Below are 23,140 nucleotides of genomic sequence, written 5' to 3' on the forward strand. Positions count from 1 at the left end.
TTTGTGAATGTGCACACCCCTCGTGGAGGCCACACTCTCCAGGAGCATCTCAGTGTCTGGGCTCTGCTACAGAGAACCACCAGCCTTTGCAGTGCTGGGGACGGGACCCGCCATGGGCTCCTGGCAGGATGGCTGCTGGCAACCTCCCATCCGCAGGCGGCCGGGTGGTCTTGGATGCTTGCTCTGTTATGACTCCTCTCCCTTTCCTTATCCCATAAGCCCAGATACACAGGCAGAAAGGAGATGCATAAAAGCAAGGGGCTGAGTGCTTGAAAGTACAACCAAACAGGNACCACTTGAGTTCCATGGAAGCAGCATTGACAACCCCCCTGGGATGCCATTCTGAAGGCTACTTGATCCAAAATCCTTTTTCAGCCTGCATGGTTGCTGCCATTTCTAGCTGTTGCTGGAATTTATGTACCACGTAGACAAGCTTAGGCAAGAGTGTCTTGCTTCAGAATGATCCTGTTGGGGGATCCAGACCCTGAGCTGCTACCCAAGGCTCAGCTTACCTGTGACATCACTCCTAGACAACCCCTCCCTGGGTTGACTTCCGCCCCTATCTCAGAGCCTGTACTAACAGGATGGCCACATAAACGTGTTCCATAATCTACCAGGGAGGGGAAGTGCACTGTCCCTCAGAGCCTGCAGTTTTTCTGTCCCATACTCTGCCCTGTAGAGAGACTCCTAGGAAGAACACTCACTCCCAGCTCTCCTGATGTAGCCCTAGCTCTTCAGTGATGTGGTTACTGCATCTTCTCTCTCCCATCTTCCTTAAGCAGAAAGTGGGTTAAAGACCCTGAAATCTGTATTCTAACTACCAGAGAGAATAAGAAAAGGGGACAGTAATAATTCATGTTTCTCCCTATGGGTAGCTAAATGACCGTCTACATGTATGGAGACAGAGAGAAAGAGTGAGTGTGTAACTAGCTTGGTGGCCCAAACCTATACTCTCAGNATTCTAGAAACCAAGCCAAGAGATATGACTTTAATTTCAAGCCAGCCTGGGCTGCATAATGAGACCTTCTATCAAAGAACAACACACAGTAGTTTGGAATCCCTACTCAGACTGGGGTGGGATCTATGCAAGGGAGGCTCTGGGATTGGTGGAAAGTGCCTGCCTGTACACATAGGAGTTCACTCAGGATTGGCAGGTTCTCAGCACACTCTAGAAGGTGCACCTCACATCAGAACCAGGATTTGGGGAACAGTTTTAGAGTCAAGAGCCTCTGCTTACTCTGTTCAGGCACCCCGAGATAGTGCTGCTCAGTTGCCCAGGTGAGACATCTGCTCTCTCTCTCTCTCTCTCTCTCTCTCTCTCTCTCTCTCTCTCTCTCTCTCTCCTTTACTTGGCTTGCAGTACAATGACTACGTCCACTACATTGAGCCCTGCTTCAAAGGCATCCTTGTCCAAGCAGATCGAGACAACCGAGAGGTGAGTGTCCACCACAGCCCGAAGCTCCCATCAGGGTTAGGGAAGGTATCTGTGAAGACTGCTATACAGTGCCCTGCCCCCACATGGCCCCTGGGGAGAGCAAAGCCAGTCGGTGGTGNTTACCCTGGACAGTACAGCCTCTGGTTAGCTTCATCCTTGGCACTGTCTTCTAGGAGACGAGAGATTGACACACTTACTTCATCTTTGGGCAGTTGAGACACATGGACTCAAGTGAATGTGGTTGGCTGCCCCTGTGGAGCTAGGGTCTTGCAGCCAGGCACTGATAACATTGCTAAGCACCCTCCCCAGTCAGGATCAGACACAAGGATTCCTGGACCCACTTAATCCTCTGAGCCTCATCTTGTATCTACACGTCCCCCACCCTGACAGCATTTCAAGCAGTTGGTGGATGAGCTGATGGTCAAAGGTGTGGGTGTCGTGAGTCAAGCCCTAATTGAAGCTTTCGAGATCCTGAAACAGGTACCAACTGCTGGCGGAGCCTGGAAGGGTGGGGGTAGAGGAAGGCCATATTGCAGCTGTTAGGTTGTAGCCTGTGATGACAGCCTCATCCCTGTCCCTCAGTTCCAAGAGTCCAAACAAGGAAGTCTCTGCAACCAGGCCATCATGCTTATCACCGATGGGGCTGTGGAAGACTATGAGCCCGTGTTTGAGACCTATAACTGGCCAGACCGAAAGGTACTGACTCCTGCTGGAAGGCAGGGGAAAGGGGGCCTCTTCTGATGCCAAGGGAGCNCTCCCCTAAATCATAGTAGTCTTGTGTGTAGTACAACCCCAAGTTCAATATTGATTCCCATTAGACTTGCTTACCTGTTCCCGTATGTCCTGAGTATCCCAAAGTTACAACAGCCTGGGCCTAGAGGAGGGATGCAAGAGGCTGCAGGGCAGAGGACCAGCGTGGTTTTGAGACATAAGAACTGTTCCATGCTCATTGGGACCCTGGCATGGCCCTAGATGTGAGCCCTTCATAAATGACACTGATGCTGCCTGCAGCTGCTAAGCCCGTCTCTTACGGACAGGTCCGAGTTTTCACTTACCTTATTGGAAGAGAAGTGACTTTCGCTGACCGCATGAAGTGGATCGCCTGCAACAATAAAGGTAAGTGACTTTGTGAAACACTGTGCAGTCCACACGGAGACAGTGGGACAGCATTACTGAGGGCCAAGCTTCTGGCCAGAGGCCTCTTCAGGAGCAGTACAGTGCAGTCTGTCCCCATTGTTCAGAGAAAGGGAGGGCGGATTTCTCTGAAGCAGGAGCAGACAGTCTATCAACCCTGCAGGGACTCCAGGCTTATAGTCATCCAAAATGCAAAGCAGAGGCCACTTACACAAGAGAACGGTCTCCTCAAACAAAGCATTGTACAAATACACAACACAGAAGACAGGGCGGGAAGCAAGAAGGGACCCACGTTTTCAATGTCAGNTCTCTCAGGCCCCGCCTTCATCCCTATTGTGGCAAATTGAGGCACTGACTCTTTTCAAAGTCAAAAGCAGAAGGTCACCTTTTCTTTTCCTTATATGTGTGCACACANTGGGGAAACATGGGTATGTGNTGTGTGCNTGTGTGTGGAGGCCGGAGGACAGATGTCAGGAGGAGTTGTTCCTGAGAAGGGGCCATCCATCTTGGTTTTTTTGAAAGAGGATTTCTCTTACCAGTTGAGCTAGTCTGGCTACCTGGGGAGGTTCAGGGATCCACCCATCTCTGCCTCCCCANCACTAGATTGTAAGGGCAAGGCAGCACACCCAGATTTTTTAAAACATGGATTCTAGGGGTGAGAGTCAGGTCTCTGTGCTTGGCAAGTGCTTTACTGACTGATCCATTACTCCAGCCCCCATTTATTTCTTGATTGATTCTTTTCCTGAGGGTGGTTAGCTTTTTTTTAACTTTACACTTACTTACTTATTGTGTGTGTGTGTGTGTGTGTGTGTGTGTGTGTGTGTGTGTATAATGTGTATGTGTGTGTATGAAGTGTATGTGTAATGTGTATGTGTGTGTGTATTGTATGTGTATGTGTGTATATGTGTATGTATGTGTGTATGTGTGTGTGTATGTGTATGTGTATGTGTATGTGTGCATGCCCATCTGTACACATGCCCAGTCACATACATGTGGGGGTTGGAGGACAACCTGTGGAAGTCAGTTCTCTCCTTCAATCATGCAAGTTCCAGGGATTGAACCTACTAGGTGTTCAGACTTCTTGGCAAGTGCCCCTACCCACTGAGACTTCTTAACAACCCCTATTTATTAGTTTTACAAGATAGGCTATTGCTGGAGAGCCCAAAATGACTACAAGTCATGGTGATCCTCCTGCCTCAGCCTCCCAAGTGCTGGGATCACATGTACCAGTTACCCACACACAACAAGTCAGTACTTTCCCTGGAACAATGGTGGGTGGGTGGATGGGTGGGTGGGTGGGTGTGTACACCAAGAGTTCTCTTCTATCTGGAATCAGAACCCATGACCTGGGCTTGCAATGTAATTCTGTTGATTCAACAAAAATTTACTGTGAGTTTACTTTGTACCCAGTGCTGTTCAAAGGCTGTGGCTTAAGGGTGATGGGACAAATGGCTCAATCTTGACCTTGGTGTAACCAGCATGTGTCCCTCAGTTCCAATATGACTTAAATGTGTCATGAAGGCACCAAGGCATGCACTGGTCAGGGTGTAGGCTGGACAGGATGCAGGCTGGGCAGGGTGCAGGCTGGGCAGGCTCGAAGGGTCTTTCACATCAAGGGAAGAGCATGTTCTAGGCATGAGGCGTGGTAGAAAGCAAACTGTCCCACTTTGCTGTCATGTGGAACGAATGGCTCAGGGAAGTGGTGGGAAATGAGAACGAAAGTTACTAAACGGTGCACAGCCTCATTAGCCAGGTGCCCTTCTCGGTAGCGCTGAGGCTATCTTCATTGCTGAAGCTGAAGCCCCTGCTGTTGTGTGGGGGAAATATTAGCGATGGGAAGGTTCCTCCAAGGTCTTCCAACCTGGAGCAGAGAAGGCCTTTCTTTGTCTTGTACTAGGAGACAAGGCATGACCTCCAGGAAGGAAAGGGGCCCAGCTAGGAGCACCCAGAAGCTGGAAGTGAGCATGGTCCCTACATAGGGACCAAGTAAGAGCTTGTCCTTTGCATCTTGTGGTCACAGAGCCTTGTCCTCTCCAGGCTACTACACACAGATCTCCACACTGGCGGATGCACAGGAGAGCGTGATGGAGTACCTGCATGTGCTTAGCCGCCCCATGGTCATCAACCATGACCACGACATCATCTGGACAGAGGCTTACATGGACAGCCGGGTGCGCACAATGATGGGTCCAGATGGGCAGGGAGGCCAGAGTTAAGGGGAGGAGCAAGTGGTGACATCTTGGTCCAGAGAGTCCAACATTGTGCCTCCATAGGAAGAGGCATCAAGTGTGACAAAAAGCCTTCTGTCACCTCCTTCCCTCACAGCCCTCAGCCTAAGCTGCAGCCTTGCTCTGTGCCCACCTGCCCCAGAGGCCTAGATCCCTGCACAACAGACACCCTACCCCTGTGTTCCTGGCCATTCCACATTACTCTCCATACTGTCCTCTCCTGCCAGCCATGGGAAGAGAATATTCACACCAGTGGTTCACCATTCTGTAGCATGTCACAGGCTGGAAGAGGTGATATCTTGTGCAGAGGAGTAAAAATATCCAAGATAGGAGGTCACGAAAGATGTTTTGGGGGATGTGAGGGAGACCTTCCCGCCTCTTCCCAGATTGCACCTACATGTAGCCGCCTGCCTTGGGACAATAAGCAAACTAGGATTAAGACCTGACAACAGTGGCTTAGATAAGACCAAGGCAGAGAAAAAGNNTAGAGGTTTAGTGCTGGCCATCTCAGAGCTGGTAAGGTTTCTGCTCACAGGAACCCAGGCTCCTTCCTACAGCCCAAGCCCCAACTCCCTGCTTCTCAGGGCTAGCGTAGGCAATCCTGCTGAGCCCCTTAAAGGAGACCACTCAGGAGTCCTCCTGGCTCGCACACTTACCTCTTGCTGACCTCAAATCCGTGTTGCCTCCCAAGCTACCGAGGTGGCTGAGAAGACATCATGCCCTTTTGGCTTTTCTTTTCCTGCACTCTGTACCTGAGGACAAGGGCACGTGCACTCTAGCATGTAACCATAGCCATAAACCACCTTGCCAAGCTGGGACCAAAAGCCTTAGGAATCCATTCTCAAGTTCCTTCAGTGCACCCGACCTGCTGGAGCAGGCTCTTCCTGGAAGCCTTGCCCAGGGGACCCCATCTGTCACACACTGATGGCTGAGACCGCAGGGAAGAACCTTCTCCATTTGTTGTCCCCTCTATTGCTCGGGTGCCTGTTGGTCACAGGCTATCTGACCCTGGTCGGAGACATGGGAGGGGGAAAGGGAGAGGTAAGAAGAGAGAGGCTAAGACCTGCTTTGGTACTGTCTTGACATCCCTACATTGCATGCGTACACTCATCCCTTCTTGCTTGTCCCTTCTCCATCCATCCCTGCCTGCCTCCTGCCCCCAGCCCAGCGTGTGCTCCCTGGGCCTCTCTCCCGTGTGTATATTATGGGCATGCTGGGGACCTGGCAGAAGGAAGTCTGAGAACTTGCAATGTGAGAGGAAACTGGGCTGTGGACAGTGGTGGCCACACCTAGGTAGNAGCCACACTTAGGNAGCAGGTAAGTGTGAGCCTTGCAGAGGAATTAGGAAGGAGAGGAGAGTGGCAGAGATAAATAAAGCCTTGCTTCACTAGGCTACTGTGCAAATGATTTCAGGCAGTTCCTGTCAGCCCTACTGAGCTGACAGGAACTGAGNTACTCTACACTCAGCATGGCCTCCCAGGATCAGTGTTTGTCTCTGCCTGGAGACGAAGGCACAGTTTTATCTTCACTTAAAAAAAAAAAGTCCTCTGTCTCCTCAGTTAAAGCCCCTGCTATCACATCTCTCCAAGCCTCCCCTTACTTCAGGGATGTCCTCTGCATTGTGGACATCCCTGAAAACCAGGCCCATGTGCAGATGCCTGGAGCCTTCAGGTTAAGACAGTAGTTCACTGAGAGGACAGGTAACCTGTACCATGATCCAGAGCCAAAGGCACGGGGATAGCACACGCTGCCCAAGCATGGGACAAGGCCTAAGGGAGGTAGAAAAGGAGGCCCAGCCAAGGCTTGGCTGCAGCTNCNCTGAAGATGNTCCCCAGGCTTGGAGANCCACAGCTCCTCGGGGTCCTACGAGTCTTGTGTAGCTGGGAAGATTGAACTTAGAATAAAGGAGATGCCAGTGTAGTCCATGCAGGGAACACCTTGCTTCCCAGCTCCATGCTAAAACATTGGAGGAAGGGGAAGAGAACAGTGAAAGCTGCTACTGATCCAGGGAGGTCTAGTGTACACACAATGACCTGAGCAACAGGTAGCTTGCATAGAGAGGTTGTTTCTGCTTGGCATCATTGTCATCTTCCTTCTAATAGAGGAACACCTGTAGGCTCCTTCCGAGGCAGCAGGGGAATCCCTTCCTGATCCTGAGTGAACAGAGCTAGNGGTCTGCCCCACATGTGTTAGGGTGACCTGAGGCAGCCGATGCTCAGACACCCTACCTTCAGACCGTTGCTCCTAAACCACATCTGTATGTCTGAGTGGCTGTGCAGAAATGTCTTCCTTTCTGTTCCCTGGCCTGGGCCATGCAGTGCAACACCCTCAGGTCCACATCAGAGGCTTCTGGAAAAGCTGTGCGATGCTGTACTCTGTTTGCTGGGTTTGGGTTCATCCTTGGTCTGCCCAGATGAGACGGCTTAGCTCACACACTGCTTTTGCTGGGTGACATGAGCCTCACTAAACGCCTTTCCTCCCATCTCTCCCAGCCTTCCCCTGGCACTCCCACTAGCTCCCCTTAGCATCCCTGCCTCTCCTGCTGGTGAAGGGAGTGCTAAGTCTGGGTTCCCACACTGCTCTGAGTAACAGACCAGCAGATGCCTAAGCCCGCTCCTCTTCTGATCTCTGCCCTCTCCTCCCTGGCAGCTCTTCACCTCAGAGGCACAGAGCCTGATGCTCCTCACCACAGTGGCCATGCCTGTCTTCAGCAAAAAGAATGAAACAGTAAGTGGCCCTTCCCTGGGCCATGGCGTGGAGGGTAGAATCCCACCCACTCAGCTTCACAGCCAGCTGCAAGAGTTGGATGCAGTTTCCCAAGCCCAATCCTGGGCTAGCTACAGAAGAACATCCTGGCCAACTATGGGGCTGATGTCCGTGCTGTCCCCCAAGCTCCTACAGGCCTGTTGGGGGTGGGGCAACCCCTGCTTTATTCCTGAGATAGAAAGCTATGGGGTCTTCTGTGCTAGCCTTCCAAGTTAATCACACTTAACTAGCCCAAGTGGGTAGACTCCTGCTTGTAGGTGAAGGCCTCTAGTGAGGGGATTTCTAGAGCTTTGCATAGTCTGTCTGGTGAGAAAACACTTCCCTATGGGTCCCTTGTGCTATAGAGTCCACATAAGTTATGGTCCTTTTATTTCATCCTCTGGCATGAATATTAATATTTCACTTTGCTTTGTGTTTCATTTAAATGTTACTACTTAAATATTAATACAGGGCATTAATCTTCCTAACAGCTGAGCTTGCCTCTGAGCTGGCCCCATCTGACAGTCTACATTGTTATTTGGAGGAGCTCAGCCTAACTGCAAAGGAAGATCATTAAATGCTACCCTTTCCAGGCTCCAGGGAGGCCTAGAGTCTAGTCTGGGCATCTCGGTTTCCCTGACCTTGCACTGTCCCCTCTAGAGATCCCATGGCATTCTCCTGGGTGTGGTGGGCTCTGACGTGACCCTAAGAGAGCTCATGAAGCTAGCACCCCGATATAAGGTGAGCCTGAGGGGATCCCAGGGGGATGGTACCTAAGCCACAGCTCTCCGTTGCTGTGACAAAAAATCAGCTCAAAGGGAGGAGAGATTTCTTTGGGCTCACAGTTTCAGTTTCTTGGCTTCTGTCCATGGTTGCTTGACCAGAGAATGGTAGGTGGAAGCGTGACCCTGGCTTACCATGATCCCTATTTAACACTTGCTGCTGTTTTCAACGATCCCTTCCCCTCCTCCCCTGCCTAGCCATCTAACATGTCTAATGCCCTCCACCCTTGACCTTGGCAGCTTGGGGTGCANGGNTATGCCTTCTTGAACACTAACAATGGCTACATCCTCTCTCATCCTGACCTCCGACCTTTGGTAAGTACAGCCTATGAGAATTGGGGACAGTTCACAAAAAAATAAATAAATAAAGGCTAAAATTCCTCGGATCATACAAGAGGAAACTCGACGTCATTCCTGTTTCCAAATCATTATCTAGGAGGATGCCTAAGGCAAAAAAGCACATGGAATGATTGGTGAACAGACCAGAGAGCAGGTGATACAGGCTGGGCTTGTGAGAATGGCGTCCTGCAGAACAGCCCAGTTTCCATTACTGTAATAAAACATCTGTAATTGCAAGCTTATAGAGAAAGAACTATTTTAGTCCATAGCTGGTTAAGCCTAGTGCTTTATGCTCTGGTGGGGTGCATACAACACAGCATGGGACGGAATGAACCTGTTGACCCCTGAAATACAGTGAGAAAGAGACTCCAGTTCTGTAACCCTCTTTAAGGACATTAACCCTCTCACTGGGCTTTTTATCTCCAAACATTCCAGCATTTTCCAGCAGTGTCACGCTGGAGCCCAGCCGCCCATAAAGAGGCTTCTGAGAGTTGTGTAAGAGGCAAACCATGAGGGAGAGATGGCTCAGCAGCTAACAGCACCTGAGTTTAGTCCCCAGAACTCTCTTCAGCCAGCTCATAGCACTCTTTAACTCCTGTCCCAGGGAATGGGATGCCTCTGGTCTCCACGGGCACCTGCGTCCACATGTACACACCCACAGATACAACATACACTTAATTCGAAATCAAATAAATCTTTTAAGCTTGATCACTGCAGACATTTATCACAAACCCTCACTGCCTCGGTGACTCCATCCCTCCTACCATCTGACAGATGGAGCAGCAGAGCCCCAGAGGCCCAAGAAGGGAATGTGAACATTGAGTTCACAACAAAAATAGCAAGGCCCTCTCACAAGGGCAGTGAAGGCTCCCTGGGCGTGCCTTCGATGTCGCCTAGGACCCCTGTCCCCTTCTGACTCTGTCCAGGAGCTGTGGGTATTTTCACATGAGTTCTCCCAAGCACCTGGTGTCTGAATACTCTACGTCCAGGGATTGGCCCTGTCCACAGGGGCAATGGCCACATTGCTGGTGTGAGGCTGAAGGGATAAGGGGGGAAGTGCATCAGATGGCCTGGAGGCATCTTAAACCTACTGTTTTCTGACTTCTAAGGAACCCCAAGAGGCTTGGATAGCAGAATTGACAAAGGGGCTTCCCTGCCTCGGGAGTCATTTGGGGAGACCAGCTGAACTAAGTCTCATGGCAGTTAGCTCAAGTGGATACAGAATCTCCTAAGACATCTAACTGAACAACTNAAGGCAAATGGTAGGGCTCAGATGGGAGACACATTGGTCCATTCCCACTCTCTTCCCAATTCAGACTCAACAGGGCATTTATCTGAACCCATAATGNACAGCCTTATACTAACAGGTTCTTGGACCAGTGCTATCAAGTGACTCACAGAGAGAGAACATGTAAGTTGATCCCAGAGTTGACATTTAGAATTAAGGGACATACAGAATTAAGGGACCTACAGAATTAAGGGACATACAGAATTAAGGGACATGAATCAGAAACCCACTTGCATGCATCCATCTAGGTAACTTACATGAATAATGCCTTCACTAGCCAGTTCATATTGGGGACCTACTGTGTGCCTGACATTATCGTGCTAGTAAGAGTGCTGTAAACAGAAGAACATATCTAATCAAAATCTAATGTGTGAAGACATGTAAACAATATGAACTGCTTACCAAAGGACACAGTGGGGCTTACACTGGGTACTGCTTAAGGAAGNTATTATCAGGAAAGCAAATGGTGAAATTACAGAAAGCAAAATAATAGAGAATATTCCTAGCAATAGAATAAGAAAGGTCAAGAGACATGCTGGGGGCCTAAAAACCTTTCTATGTCAGTGTCCCCAACCAAATGAAGTCATATGCTTATTCTGAGAGGCTAANGATGGGCTACAATCTGTCAGGTGTAGCTGAGACTTGGGAAACAGCACTGGGCTGTTGCCAGAGAGACAGCTCAGGTAGAAGACAGGGCAGCACTAAGGACTCNGGACCTCAGGAAGGCTGAGAACAGAACATTGTGTGGGCCAGGAGTAAGGAGGCACTCAGAGCAGGGACAGTGGAGTGACATCCATACTACAATCAGGAGAGAAGAAAACAAAACCCAAGTAAATGAAATAACCAGCAGAAATAAGATACATAATGATGGTGACTTCAACTCCCAAANATCTACCGGGGACCCATTTACAGAAGTAGATGGTGCTATTTTTAAGATGCTCTGGTGATAAACTCTCCTCTTTTATTGATGGCACTACTAAACTCAACCAGGGAAGTACCATGGGCGTAATTACAGATAACATGATGATATCTGTCAGGGAGAGAGAGTGAAAAAGAGCAAGAGAGGGAGAGAGGGAGGAAGAACAAGAGAATGATTCTGCTCGGAGAATTGGTTCAGGGATCTGTGTCAAATTTTGGAGACAGGTGGTTATTAAGCACTGCAGATCTGCCCTTGGATCTGACCAATTTAAATTAAAAAAAAAAAAAAAAAAAAAACCCTATCAAGATGAGCTGCGTCTGCAGATGCCTTAAAATCTGGAGGAGAAAGTGATTGCTCATGAAGCATTCTAAAATGATCATCTGAGATTAACAAGATGAAATACATGAGAAATAGGTGGGCGCTCTGCAAACTGAACACCCACGCGTGGGAGAGCACCACGTGAGAACACCGAAGGGATTTGCCTGGCTTATGGCGCCATCTGGGCATCCAAGCTGGCCTGGCTGTCCGAGCAGCCGGCAGAAACCCAGGCAGAGGCCACAGTGCTTCAGTTCAAACCACACCTCTCTCTTCTCCTGGCCAGACTCCATGAGCAATATTGATTTCTTCCCCGACAGCTCCATTTTCAGGGGGACATTGACAGAGCTGAGCATCTTCAGAGAGAGCTGAGGTATCCTCAGACTGGAAATGTTTAGCTGGAGACAGTCAAGTCTTAGAAGTGACAAGATTGAGCATCTCAAGCCCTGTCAGGAGGAACACGTTACGTTCTAGGTGGCTCCAGATGAAAGCTGACAACAAGAAGTAAGTTAGGAGACAGATTTGAACTCCACAGGAGAGAGAACTTTCTAGTAATAAGACCTGTCCAAACTGTGACAAGTTGTCTCTCAAAATAGGGAGGGAGATGCCTGACATGAGAAATGTACACACACACACNTACACACACGGAGGCTCAGAGGCCATCTGTGGCACACATTGATCAAGCTTTGCACTGAGTGTAAGTTTGGTCTGGCTCATTATGATTATGGGATGCTTTGATTTTATGAGGGTACCTGAAAGATTTTAAAGAAGAGGGAAGGGGAACAGGGTGCATGCTAACCCCACCTTTTCCATTCTGTCTGGCCCACTCCAGTACAGAGAAGGCAAGAAGCTGAGACCCAAACCCAACTACAACAGTGTGGACCTCTCAGAAGTGGAGTGGGAGGACCAAGCTGAAATCGTGAGTAGGAAGNTTTCCCCCAGTTAGCCCTGTCACAGGTAGACGAGCACTGAGTGTCCTGGGAGTGCCAAGGCCTCTGGGCGAGCAGCTGGGTTCTGTGCCTATGATCCTTTCAGCAACTGTGGATATCGAGCCATGACCCTGGTGTCACAGGTTACTGAGACAGGCTGAGCTCATGCCTAGAAGCCCAGCATGGTTTCAGGGTTGTCAAGTTTAACGTCTAAGTATCCATAGTGCATCCTAGAGGAGATTATGTCTCAGCAACACAGCCCTATATTCCAGAGCATCCATCCCTCAAAGCCCCGCCTCAGTGAGAGCCCACAACTGTGAGGCAGTGGCACCTAGACTCAGGTCCATCTTCCCTCCTAGAAGTCTGCTCAGAGGCAAAGGGAAGACCCAGTGTCCCAGGGATCCTAGGACATGGTCAGAGCCCAGATCCAGGTGAATAGGCCCCAATCCCCTTTTCTTTCCTCTTAAAGCTGAGGACCGCCATGATCAATGGGGAAACCGGGTCTCACTCCATGGACGTGAAGGTGCCACTGGACAAAGGGGTAAGGAGCTAGTGACAGTGCCTGTGAGGTCCACTCAGGCACCACTGAACCTGAACCTGGACTTCATTGTGGCCGGGGGCTGTGAAGAGAAAGGGAAAGCCGTGGGGGTAGGAAGGGCTCTGTTGATCTCACGGATGCTCGTCTTTGGAGACCGCTGGGTGTGGAGGTTGCCCAGATCACTGGCAGCTCTTCTTCCCTCTGCTGCCTGCTATTTGGCCCTTTGGTTGTTTATGACAGAAAGGGAGAAAGTGACAGTTAATTTTGCAAACTGCCAGAAGCTCTGCTAAAATGTGTCGCATGGGGAAAAGTTGGGAATGTTCACTCCTCCCTTAAGCTGATTTCCATCCAAACACTGAGGACAGAAACAAATGCCCTTACTACAGAGAAGCAAAACCGGAAACCNCCTGCTGCCTCTACAGACCTGTGTGTCATTAGAAAAGACCATTTCATCTTCTCCCTCAGATGATTCTGACGCATCCTCTGAATTCACACGGCCCCTTGACATATTAACAAATGTCACCTCCTCCTGTACAGCCACCCCCACCGCCTCCTTCCTTACCCACCTGCCTCCGCTCAAAGAACACAGCATCTGTCTGCAGCAATTAGACCTGAGTCCTTGCCTTGTACACAGATCTCTGCAGAGGACAAACTGAGAGGCGCTGGCCAGTGTCCCTTCTACACAGGGTATTGATCTCCACCAGGACTGCTGTGGGTCCTACTGCCCCATCAGGCACACTGGGAATATCAGTAATGCCAGATCAACAGAGATAACTGTTATCAAGAGTCTCGGTCCCTTCTCTGTGTCTTCAACATGTCCTAAGACTCCTGCCAAGTCCCAGCTGCCAGGATATAGAACCTAGCATGAGAAACCTCATGTGCACATGGCCACTTAGCAACCAGAACAACTGTGCTATGGCCATCACACTGGCACACACAGTGGGTGGAGTTTGCTCTCACCCTTTTCTCCCAGGACCAGGGTCCTCTCAAGGTATCTCCAATGCTCCTCAAAGTCAACAGGCAGAGTCCTAACCAGAACAGCAGTCTCAACTTGTGCAGGAACTTCTTCCTGCCTGGGATATTTGCTCATCGCTGCTAATAAGCCATTGCGGTGTGTCAGGACTTCCTTAAACATGAAAGAAAAAAAGAGATAATTATTATCTGAAGAATCAAATGAGAAAATAGAATAGATACAGAAGAGTTTCTGGGATAAGGGATTTGGGTTTCTTTAAAAAATTATAAGAATATGTTTTCGTTTTAATCCCAGGTGTGGGATATGGAGNTGCTTTGCAGCAGCTGATTATGATTTGCCTCGTGCTGTAACAGAGGTGTGGTTTTGCCAGCTGCAGATAGTTTCTGTAACTGTGTGATGTTGGGAATTCTGAGAATCTTTCAGAGGGTATACAAATGCTAGAGCCCCAATGGGTGGGGTTAGTGGTTGGTGTTCGTTCAGGAGTGTTGGTTGTGGTTTGTTAGTAGTTGTGCTCAAAGAAGAACTATGTCTCTATCTCTCCCTCTATCCTGTTTCTCTCCTATCTAGTGTTAGGGGGTGGNATGGGGGGATAAAGGGTGGGAAAAAGAACCCACAAAGTAGCAAAGACCAGCGGCAGACATCTAGGCTGTTCATTTCTTTGCTATGTGAACAGAACAGTGATAAACAAGGAAGGACGAGGCCCATGTGGNATGTTGACTTAGATTCCTTCAGGCACACACCCAAGGGTGATATGCCTGGGTCACATAGCAGTCTGTGCTTTGAGAAACTGCCATACTGATCTCCATAGTGACTAGACAAGTTTACATCTCCACTGGCACTGTATAACGGTTTCAGTGTTTGGTTCTGTGGTTCTTTACGTGGTCAAGAAATTAATTTGTTCCCACTCTGTAGGCTGTCTCTTCCTGCTAGAGACAGCTTCCTTTGCTTTCGTAAGGCTTTTTACCCATGTGATCCCGTTTGTCAGTTCTTAGGATGCTGTGCCACTGGGGTCCTTTGCAGAAAGTCCTTCCTATGTCTGTATCCTGACGTTTTCCCCTGTTTCTTCCAGCAGCTTCTAAGCTTTAGATGCTATATAAAAGGCCTTGATTTGTTTTTATTGAGCCAGGTCAGCTACATGAACCTAATTCTATTAACTTACATATAGAAACCCAGTTTTCCCTGGCAGCTGTGTTGAAGTCTTCCTTCTCCCCAATGTATTTTTTATGCCTTTGTCAGACATTAGGTGGCTGTATGGATTGGTCTTTAGATTCTCTATGCTGTTCCACTGACAGGTCAGAAGTTCCCTCCATTTCTGAGCAGCATTGATTGGTCTTAGCTCTTCTTTGAGGGTTAGTTGAGGCTTAGGTAAGACTTGGGTGGTGAATCCATCTGTCTTGGGCTTTTCTTTGTGGGGAGACTTTCTGTACAACTTCACTCCCACTGATAACTGCAAATATATTTAAGTTGTTTCTATCCTGCGGACTTAAATTTGATTGATCATGTGTGTACAAAATGTATCCCTTTCTACTAAATTTTCTAGTTTACATTTTCTTTTTTTAGAATATGAGTTTTCAAAATATTCCTTAATGGTCCTCTGGATTTCATTGAACTCTGTAGTAACTTCTGCTTTTTATCTAATTTTATTAATCCGGGTCTTTCTTTTATTTGTTTTGGCTAAAGGCTTATCTTATTTAGTTTTTCAAAATACCAAGTTTATTAAGTCTATACATTATTTTTTAAATTTCATTAATTTTTGTCTTTGTCTTTATTATTTCTTGCCATCTACTGCGTTTGGTCTAGATTCATCTTGTTGTTCTAAGACTTGAGGTACATCATTAGGTTATTTATTTTTAATCTTTCTGGCTTTTAAAAATACATTTATTTATTATGTATATATTTGTTTATTTAGTATGTGCATTGTGTGGTAGGGGACACACACACACATACCCATGGTTTGCCTGTAGGGATCAGAGGACAGTTTGTGGTGTTGGAGTTCTCGCCTTTTATCATGTCATTCAAGGGATGAAACTCAGGTCATCAGCCTTAGCAGCGAACAGCTCTACCCTTCNAGTGATCTCAATAGCACTTTCTTTATTTTTTAGTGTAAGAACACATAGCTGTAAACTTTCCACTTACAACTGCTTTATCTGTATCCCAGAAGTTCTGGTAAGATATGCTTGCATTCATTTGATTCTAGAATTTTTTTTATTTCCTCCTTGCTTTCTTTAATGACTCTGTATTCATACACAAATATGTTGTCTAAGACTTGGGCATTGATTGATTGATTGAGTATGTTTTCCTGTGGGTGCACACATGCCATGACATGTGCACAGAAGTCAGAGATCAGCTTGCAGGGGTCCGTTCTCTTCCTATCATGTGGCTTCTGGAGACTGAAGTCAGGCCGTCTGTCTCGGTGACAAGCTCCCTTTCTCCCTGAGCCANCTCACTAGCCCTGAACAATATGGTTTATGAAAGAGCAGTGGTACTTGGGAAAAAATCAGGTAATCAACTTCAAAAGTCCTAAACTCAAGCAATAGCACAACCTACTGGAATCCCCAGGATGAAGCCAGAGTAGCCCTGACAGGAAAAGTTAGAGCACCAAGTGCTCTCATTGGAAACTCAGAAAGATAGCAAGTAGATTGACTATAGATGCATCTTATGGCTACAAAAACATCAGACAAGTCTAGCCAAGCCCAATAGAGGGCAAGAAACAATAAAGATTGTGACAGAAATGAGTAAACTAAAGACTGTAAGGACAATACTTTGAATCTGTAAAATGAAGAGTTGTTTCTTTGAGAAAGTTGTCAAAACCCCTAGCCAAGCTTTAAAAAAAGGGGGGGGGGGAAACAGACAGACAGAGTGACAGAGAGAGCAGGGAGTGAGAAATGAATCAAAGCAGACATGAAAAGGGAGTTGTCACTGTGGAGTGCACTGAAATCTAGACGATCGTTAGGGTATACTTAGCAGACTTGCATTACAAAAAGCTGGAAAACTTAAAAGAAATAGATGAATTTCTACTAAATTACAGCTGACCTACTTAAAGTAAAACCAGAGATTATAAACAATTCAAATCAATCCATAACAAGCAAGGAGTTTAAAGTGGTAATGAAAAGTCTCCCCAAACATTTTGCTAAGTGGACATGATATGGCTGTTGAACTGTCCTTTAAATATTTATGATTATCTACCCGTAGATTAGTGGTGCTCTCTTCTTTTTGGTAAGCAGCAAAACCCATTTTTGCAATGGGCAACAATTATAGCAGACTCATAACTAACCCAAGTGCTGAGAACGAGTGGCTGTTGAGTGGCCCTAAATGGGACATCAATATAACTATGTTCAAGCTTCAAAAAATATCCTAGAAAAGGGGGGTGGAAGGATGCAGGCACCAGAGGAAAGGAGGGAAGTCATGTTGTGAAATGCTGTCTCCCAGACATGACACAACTGCTCTACCAGGAATCCCTAACAGCTCCAAACATTGCAGTCAACATTACATCAGAAATACAGGAGGGGCTTATGAGGTCCACCTCTCACCAAGGAGTTAAAGGCATAGGTGCTGAAGGAGGAAGACCACGCTTTTTGCACATGTGTTACGGAATTCATAGAACTTTTAAGGAAGCTCTCACACAGATACTCCTTAAACTATTCTACAGAATTGAAATGGAAGGAACACTGCTAAACACATCCCATGAAATCAGATACCAAAAATGAAATTAAACCACAGAGCAACACATATGCAAAAATTCTCAACAAAATGCCAACAAACCAAATTCAGGAACACATTAAGGTCACAGACTGCAACAAAGTTGCTTTCATCCTAGGAATGCAAAGCTGGTTCAACATACATAAATCAATAAATGTGGTAATGATCAGCAATATGTGCCAATAGCACCATGCAAATGAGCTTAAGGAGAGAACTTACATAACCACCTAGATGGATGCTGGAATGTAGCTTCATAATAAAGGAGCCTGTGATGGTTTGAATGAGCATGGCCCCACGGGTTCTTGAATGCTTGGTCCCCAGTTAGTGGAACTGTTTGGAAAGGATTGTAAGATGTGTCCTTGTTGGACTACATATGTCTCTCAGGATGGGCTCTGAGGTTTCAAACCCCCACACCAAGCCCAGTCTCTCTCTCTCTCTCTCTCTCTCTCTCTCTCTCTCTCTCTCTCTCCTGCCTGTGGGTCAAGATGCAGCTCTTAACTACTGCTCCAGCACCATCCCTGTCTGTCTGTGTGCTCCCACACTCCCGTGATGACAATGGACCAACCCTCTGAAGCTGCAAGCAAGCCTCCAGTGCTTTCTTTTATATGAGTTTCCTTGGTCATGGTGTCTCTTCACAGCAATAGAACAGTGAGTAAGACAGTACTGAAGACCCAGGGATAGATGGAGTACTTCCAAACAATAGAGGTCAAATATGACAAACCTTTAACCAACGGTATACTAAATGGGTGGAAACTGAGGGTCTTCCCTCTGAATTCTGAAATGAAACAAGGTTATCAAGCTCCTGGCCCCTATCCAGTACAATCCTCAACATTTCAGAACAATAAGACATGAGAAAGATAAAAGGGATAAAAATAAGAAAGAATTCAAATTATCTCTGTATGCAGACAGCATAATTGCATACTTAATAGACACTATCGATGCCACCGGAAGATTCCTCGATCTAATAAACACTTTCATTAAAGTTCCAGGGTGCAAATTCAACATACAAGAATCAGTAGCNTTCTTAAATGCCAGCAACAAACTTGGTGAGAAAGAAGTTAAGAAAAAAACATCCCTGAGAGTGGGGAGGTCTGGTGGGATGGGGGTGTGCATGGGGACATCTTCTTGGCGACTGGGGTAAGAGGTGTGGGATGTGGAACAGTTGGAGGGTGAACTGGGAGAGATATAAAGTCTGTATTGTAAAAAAAAAAATTAAACAGTGAATAAATAAAAAAGGAAAAAGGAAAGTATATATAAATAAAGGAGAGACAAACAGGAAAAAAAAAGAAAAGAAAAAAATCCCCTTCGCAGTGTTTTCTGAAATGTAATTAGGTACCTAGGAATAAACCTAGCCCAAGAACTGAAGGGCCTATGCAGTGTAAGCTTTAAGGCACTGAAAAGAGAAATTGGAGACAATGGTAGGTTGTGGAAAGACCTTCCACACTTATGGGCCAACAGAATTGATATTATGAACATGGCTGTGCCACCAAAAGTAGTATACAGACCCACTGCAATAGTAAAATGCTAGTAACAGTTTCATAAAACTAGGGGGAAAATTCAAATTTTGTATGGAAACAAACACACACAAGCAAAAAGCCATGTGTAGCTGAAGCTATCCTAGGTGGAAAGGATGCTTATGAATATCACAGTCTCCTACTTCAAATGACACCATAGCCATAGTGACAAGACAGCATGGTAATGCCACCAAAACAGACATATCTACCAAGCAGAGAGAGGACCCATGAGTAAGCTCACACAGGAATATTTGACAAAGGTGTCAGAAACATCCACTGGGGTGGGTGGGGGAGAGACAGCCTATGCAACAAGTGATCTGGCAAAACTGGATATCCACCTGAAAAGGAATAAAATGTGTTCATATCTTTTATATTGCACAAAAGTCAATTCAAAAATAGGTAAACTATATTAATTTTGATCTTAAACACTAAAATTGCATGGCATCAGAAAAATGTCCATGCTCCTGTAAACAAACCCTAATGAAACCAATTCTGTCACCCCCACCAAAGAAGACAGGAAAGTGGACGGGAGATAATTGGGAGAAGTGGGGGGNTAAAGAGGCATGGGAGGGGGCAGGCAATAGTGGGTGTCCTGGTTACTCTATTCCTGGGACCAAGGCAGCTTGTGAAAAGGAAGAATTTAATCGTCTGACGGTTCTCAGTTGGACCCATGATGGCAGAGCAAAGGNATGATCAAAGGTGGCTAGAGNCGGAGCTCAATTTCAATCCACAGGCAGAAGGGAGAGAGGGNAGGCTGGGAATGGCCTGAGTCTTTTGAAACCTTCAAATCAATCTCCCAGAGATACACATCCAACAAGGCCATGCCCCCAGATCCTTCCCAAATAATTCCCACTGAGGACCATGTATTCAAACATATGCACCTGTGGGGGCCATTCTCACTCAGACTGCCATGGTGAGTGATGGGTGAACATGACTGAAGTGCATTATGAAAATGTCATAAGGAAACATACTATAGTATAAATCAATATGTGCCAATAAAATAGTGGAAAAGAAATTTGAGCAAATAATAAAAGACCCCATATACCACCCCCACCCCCAAAAGACACCGGCATAGCAAGAACTTTCTTTTTGTCCTTTTTTTTGTTTTGTTTTTGTTTTGTTTTGTTTTGTTTTGTTTTGTTTTGTTTTGTTTTGTTTTGTTTTGTTTTGTTTTGTTTTGTTTTGTTGAGATAGACTCTCTCCATGTAGTTATGGCTGTCCTGGAGCTTGTTATATAGACCAGGCCAACCTTGAACTCAGAGATCCACCTGATTCTGCCTGCCCAGTGCTGAGATTTTAAAGTGTGCCCCACCATGCCCTGCTGGCAAGAACTTTCTAAACAGGAGCCAATAGCNCAGGAATAGCCCCAAGAATTGACTAGTGGGGTTATAAGAGAAGCTTCTGCAAAACGAAGGAAACTTAAACAGAGTGAACAGATGTCTAGAGGATGGAGAATGTTTGAACTGTGCCTCAGAGAGAGGTGGTTAATAACTAGAATAAATTAAAACCTGAAAAAAAATAAAACACTAACAGAACAAAACTACCAATCAACACGTCTGTGAAATGAATAGATGAGTCTCGAGAGAACACAATACACAGTTCACTGTTGCATGGCAGAGTAAAGTTTCAATGTCTGTGTGTATTGTGTTTTTACCAGCCAGAGGACTAGGAGAGATGTGTACAGGGGTGAAAGGAAATGTGTAATAGAANGCATGTGACATGAACGAACGCAGGTAAGAGGGTACCAGGAGTGGGAAGGCACAAGAGGAGAAGGAGGGATAACAGAAGTTTACAGCTAGGCATGGTGGTGCATGCCTTTAGTCCCAGCACTTGGGAGGCAGANGCAAGTGGATCTGTATGAGTTCTAGGCCAGCCTAAACTACATCAGGAGTTCCAATCAGCCAGGGCGTACTTTACATGCTAATTAAAATTTAAAAATTTAAAATTGGAAAAGTGATTTATTGCTTTATTTATATAATATATAAAATTATATATAAAATTGCTTTAGGCTTTTGCTGTTGAACTCTAGCTTTATTGTGCTATAATGAGAAAATATAAATGATTGTTTAGATTCCTTTATAATTGCTGAGATCTGATTTTTTACCTTGAATGTGATATATTTTAAAGAAGGTTCCATGGGCTATTGAAAGGGATATGTATTCTATATCTATTGGAGAGAATATTCTGTGTATATATCTACTAAGTACATTTGATTTGTAGTGTAATTTAATTCTTGAGTTTTCTTTGTTGATTTTGAGTTTTTGGGCAACCTAGCTAGAAATTAGAGCGGGGTATTAAAATCACCAATTGTGATTTTTATTAATCATTATCTGACCTTTTAAGTCCATTAGTGATCATTTTGTGAAATTAAAGTTCCTGTTTGAGGGGTGTGTGTGTGTATGTGTGTGTGTGTCTGTGTGTCTGTGTGTAATATTAGTGAGGAAATGGAACAAGTCTATGTGTCTACCAACAGATGAATGGATAATGAAAATACTGTAATATTCAAAATGGAATTTCATCCATCTTTGCGAAGAATTGTTCCTTGCTAATATGTAGTAGACTTCTTTATCTTTTTAGACTAAGTTTGCTTTGAAGTCTACATTAGATATCAGAACTGTGACAGTTTGGTATGGGTTTCTGTTCACTTGGCAGATTTTTCCCCATCCTTTAATTTTAACTCTGTGTCTTTGTCAGTCTCTTGGAGACAACAGAAAGACAGATCTAGATTTTCAGTCCACTCAGCAGTCTGAGTTTTGGTTGGTTGGTTGATTGGTTAGTTGGCTGGTTGGTTGGTTGGTTGGTTGGTTGGTTGGTTGGTTGGTTGATTGGTTAGTTGGTTGGTTGGTTGGTTGGTTGGTTGGTTGGTTGGTTGGTTGATTGGTTAGTTGGTTGGTTGGTTGGTTGGTTGGTTGATTGGTTGGTTGGTTGGTTGGTTGGTTAGTTGGTTGATTTTTCAAGACACAGTTTCTCTGTGTAACAACCCTGACTATTGTGGAATTTACTCTGTAGATCAGGCTGACCTCAAATTCACAGAGATCTGCCTGCCTCTGTCTCCTGAGCACTGAGGTGAAAGGTGTGCACCATCATACCTAGCCAAGCGTCTAGGTTTGGTTTTGTTGGTGGTGGTTTTCTGTTTTGTTTTGTCTTTATATTTTCTTTGTTTTATTGCTAGGCGAGGACAGTCACACTTAAGGTTATTATTGAGAGGTGTTTACTGATTCCTGTAATCTTTGCAGATTATTTTTCTTGTTGGCTGAATTGTCTTTGTTTTCAACCCTATTAGTATATTAGGAGTTTGCTGGTTCGCTGTGTTGGACGTGTGGGTTTCTTCCTGATTCTTCATTTATCTATTTCTTTCCTTTTTAAAGATTTATTTATTTACTATATGTAAGTACACTGTAGCTGTCTTCAGACACACCAGAAGAGAGTGTCAGATCTCATTACGGGTGGTTGTNAGCCATCATGTGGTTGCTGGGATTTGAACTCAGGACCTTTTAGAAGAGCAGTCAGTGCTCTTAACCGCTGAGCCATCTCTCCAGCCTATTTCTTTCATAAAACATCCTTTAATATGTTCTCATGACTGAAACAGTCTCTCCACTTCCTCTGTCTATAGTATTCTTTTAAGTGTCTCCTGCATTGTTGTCTTGCTGGCATTAACTGCTCAAGTTTGTGTTTGTGATATCCTTATCTCTGCACCAATTTTTCANGATATCTATGCTAGACACAGCTGGCTTAGTAGGCAGTTACTTACCTTCCGGGCTTGAAGTACATTATTCCATCCTTTCCTGGCTTTGAGTTCTGCTAACAAGATGTCTGACGTTATNCCGATGTGTCTCTCTTCGTTGAAGTGTTGGATTGTTTTTCTCTCACTGCTTTTTTAAATTTTACTTTTGTGTATGTGTACGGGTAGGTACACAGAAGTGCATGTGTCCTAGAAAAACCCAAAAGAGAGTTTGGGATCCCCTGAAACTGGAGTTACAGAGATTGTGAGCCACCACGTGGGTGATGGGAATCAAACCCAAGCCCTCTGCAAGAGCAGTAAGGGCTCTCGAGCACAGAGCCACCTCTCCGCCCTCCTCTCATAGGCTGCAACACTGTTTCTCTTGTTTTGCACTTTTGACTTCCTGTCTGTCATATGTCATGGTGAGGAGCTTCTCTGGATATATATGCCTATTGTATTTGTGTGTCTGTGTCTAACTCTAAATCTGAGGGGTGTCTGCTATAATTCATTGTATATATTTTCTCTGCCTTTAGTGTGTACTCTCAGCTTTTTGGGGAGGGGGTTTGTTTGTTTGTTTGTTT

General features: G+C 45.9%; 1 protein-coding gene across 1 annotated transcript in view; it reads left to right on the plus strand.

Moving 5' to 3' along the window:
• Cacna2d4 (calcium voltage-gated channel auxiliary subunit alpha2delta 4) overlaps positions 1 to 23,140 on the plus strand; it is a 111,090-nt gene that overhangs the window by 32,637 nt on the left and 55,313 nt on the right. Inside the window, exons 9-19 of the mRNA XM_021164150.2 lie at positions 1,361 to 1,435; positions 1,826 to 1,915; positions 2,018 to 2,131; positions 2,473 to 2,551; positions 4,607 to 4,740; positions 7,447 to 7,524; positions 8,203 to 8,283; positions 8,565 to 8,639; positions 12,018 to 12,104; positions 12,584 to 12,655; positions 13,339 to 13,402. Coding sequence (XP_021019809.2) covers positions 1,361 to 1,435; positions 1,826 to 1,915; positions 2,018 to 2,131; positions 2,473 to 2,551; positions 4,607 to 4,740; positions 7,447 to 7,524; positions 8,203 to 8,283; positions 8,565 to 8,639; positions 12,018 to 12,104; positions 12,584 to 12,655; positions 13,339 to 13,402 — 949 coding nt within the window. The remainder of the gene's footprint in view (positions 1 to 1,360; positions 1,436 to 1,825; positions 1,916 to 2,017; positions 2,132 to 2,472; positions 2,552 to 4,606; positions 4,741 to 7,446; positions 7,525 to 8,202; positions 8,284 to 8,564; positions 8,640 to 12,017; positions 12,105 to 12,583; positions 12,656 to 13,338; positions 13,403 to 23,140) is intronic.

The sequence above is a fragment of the Mus caroli genome, chromosome 6 (assembly GCF_900094665.2).
Source record: "Mus caroli chromosome 6, CAROLI_EIJ_v1.1, whole genome shotgun sequence".
Classification (NCBI taxonomy): domain Eukaryota; kingdom Metazoa; phylum Chordata; class Mammalia; order Rodentia; family Muridae; genus Mus; species Mus caroli.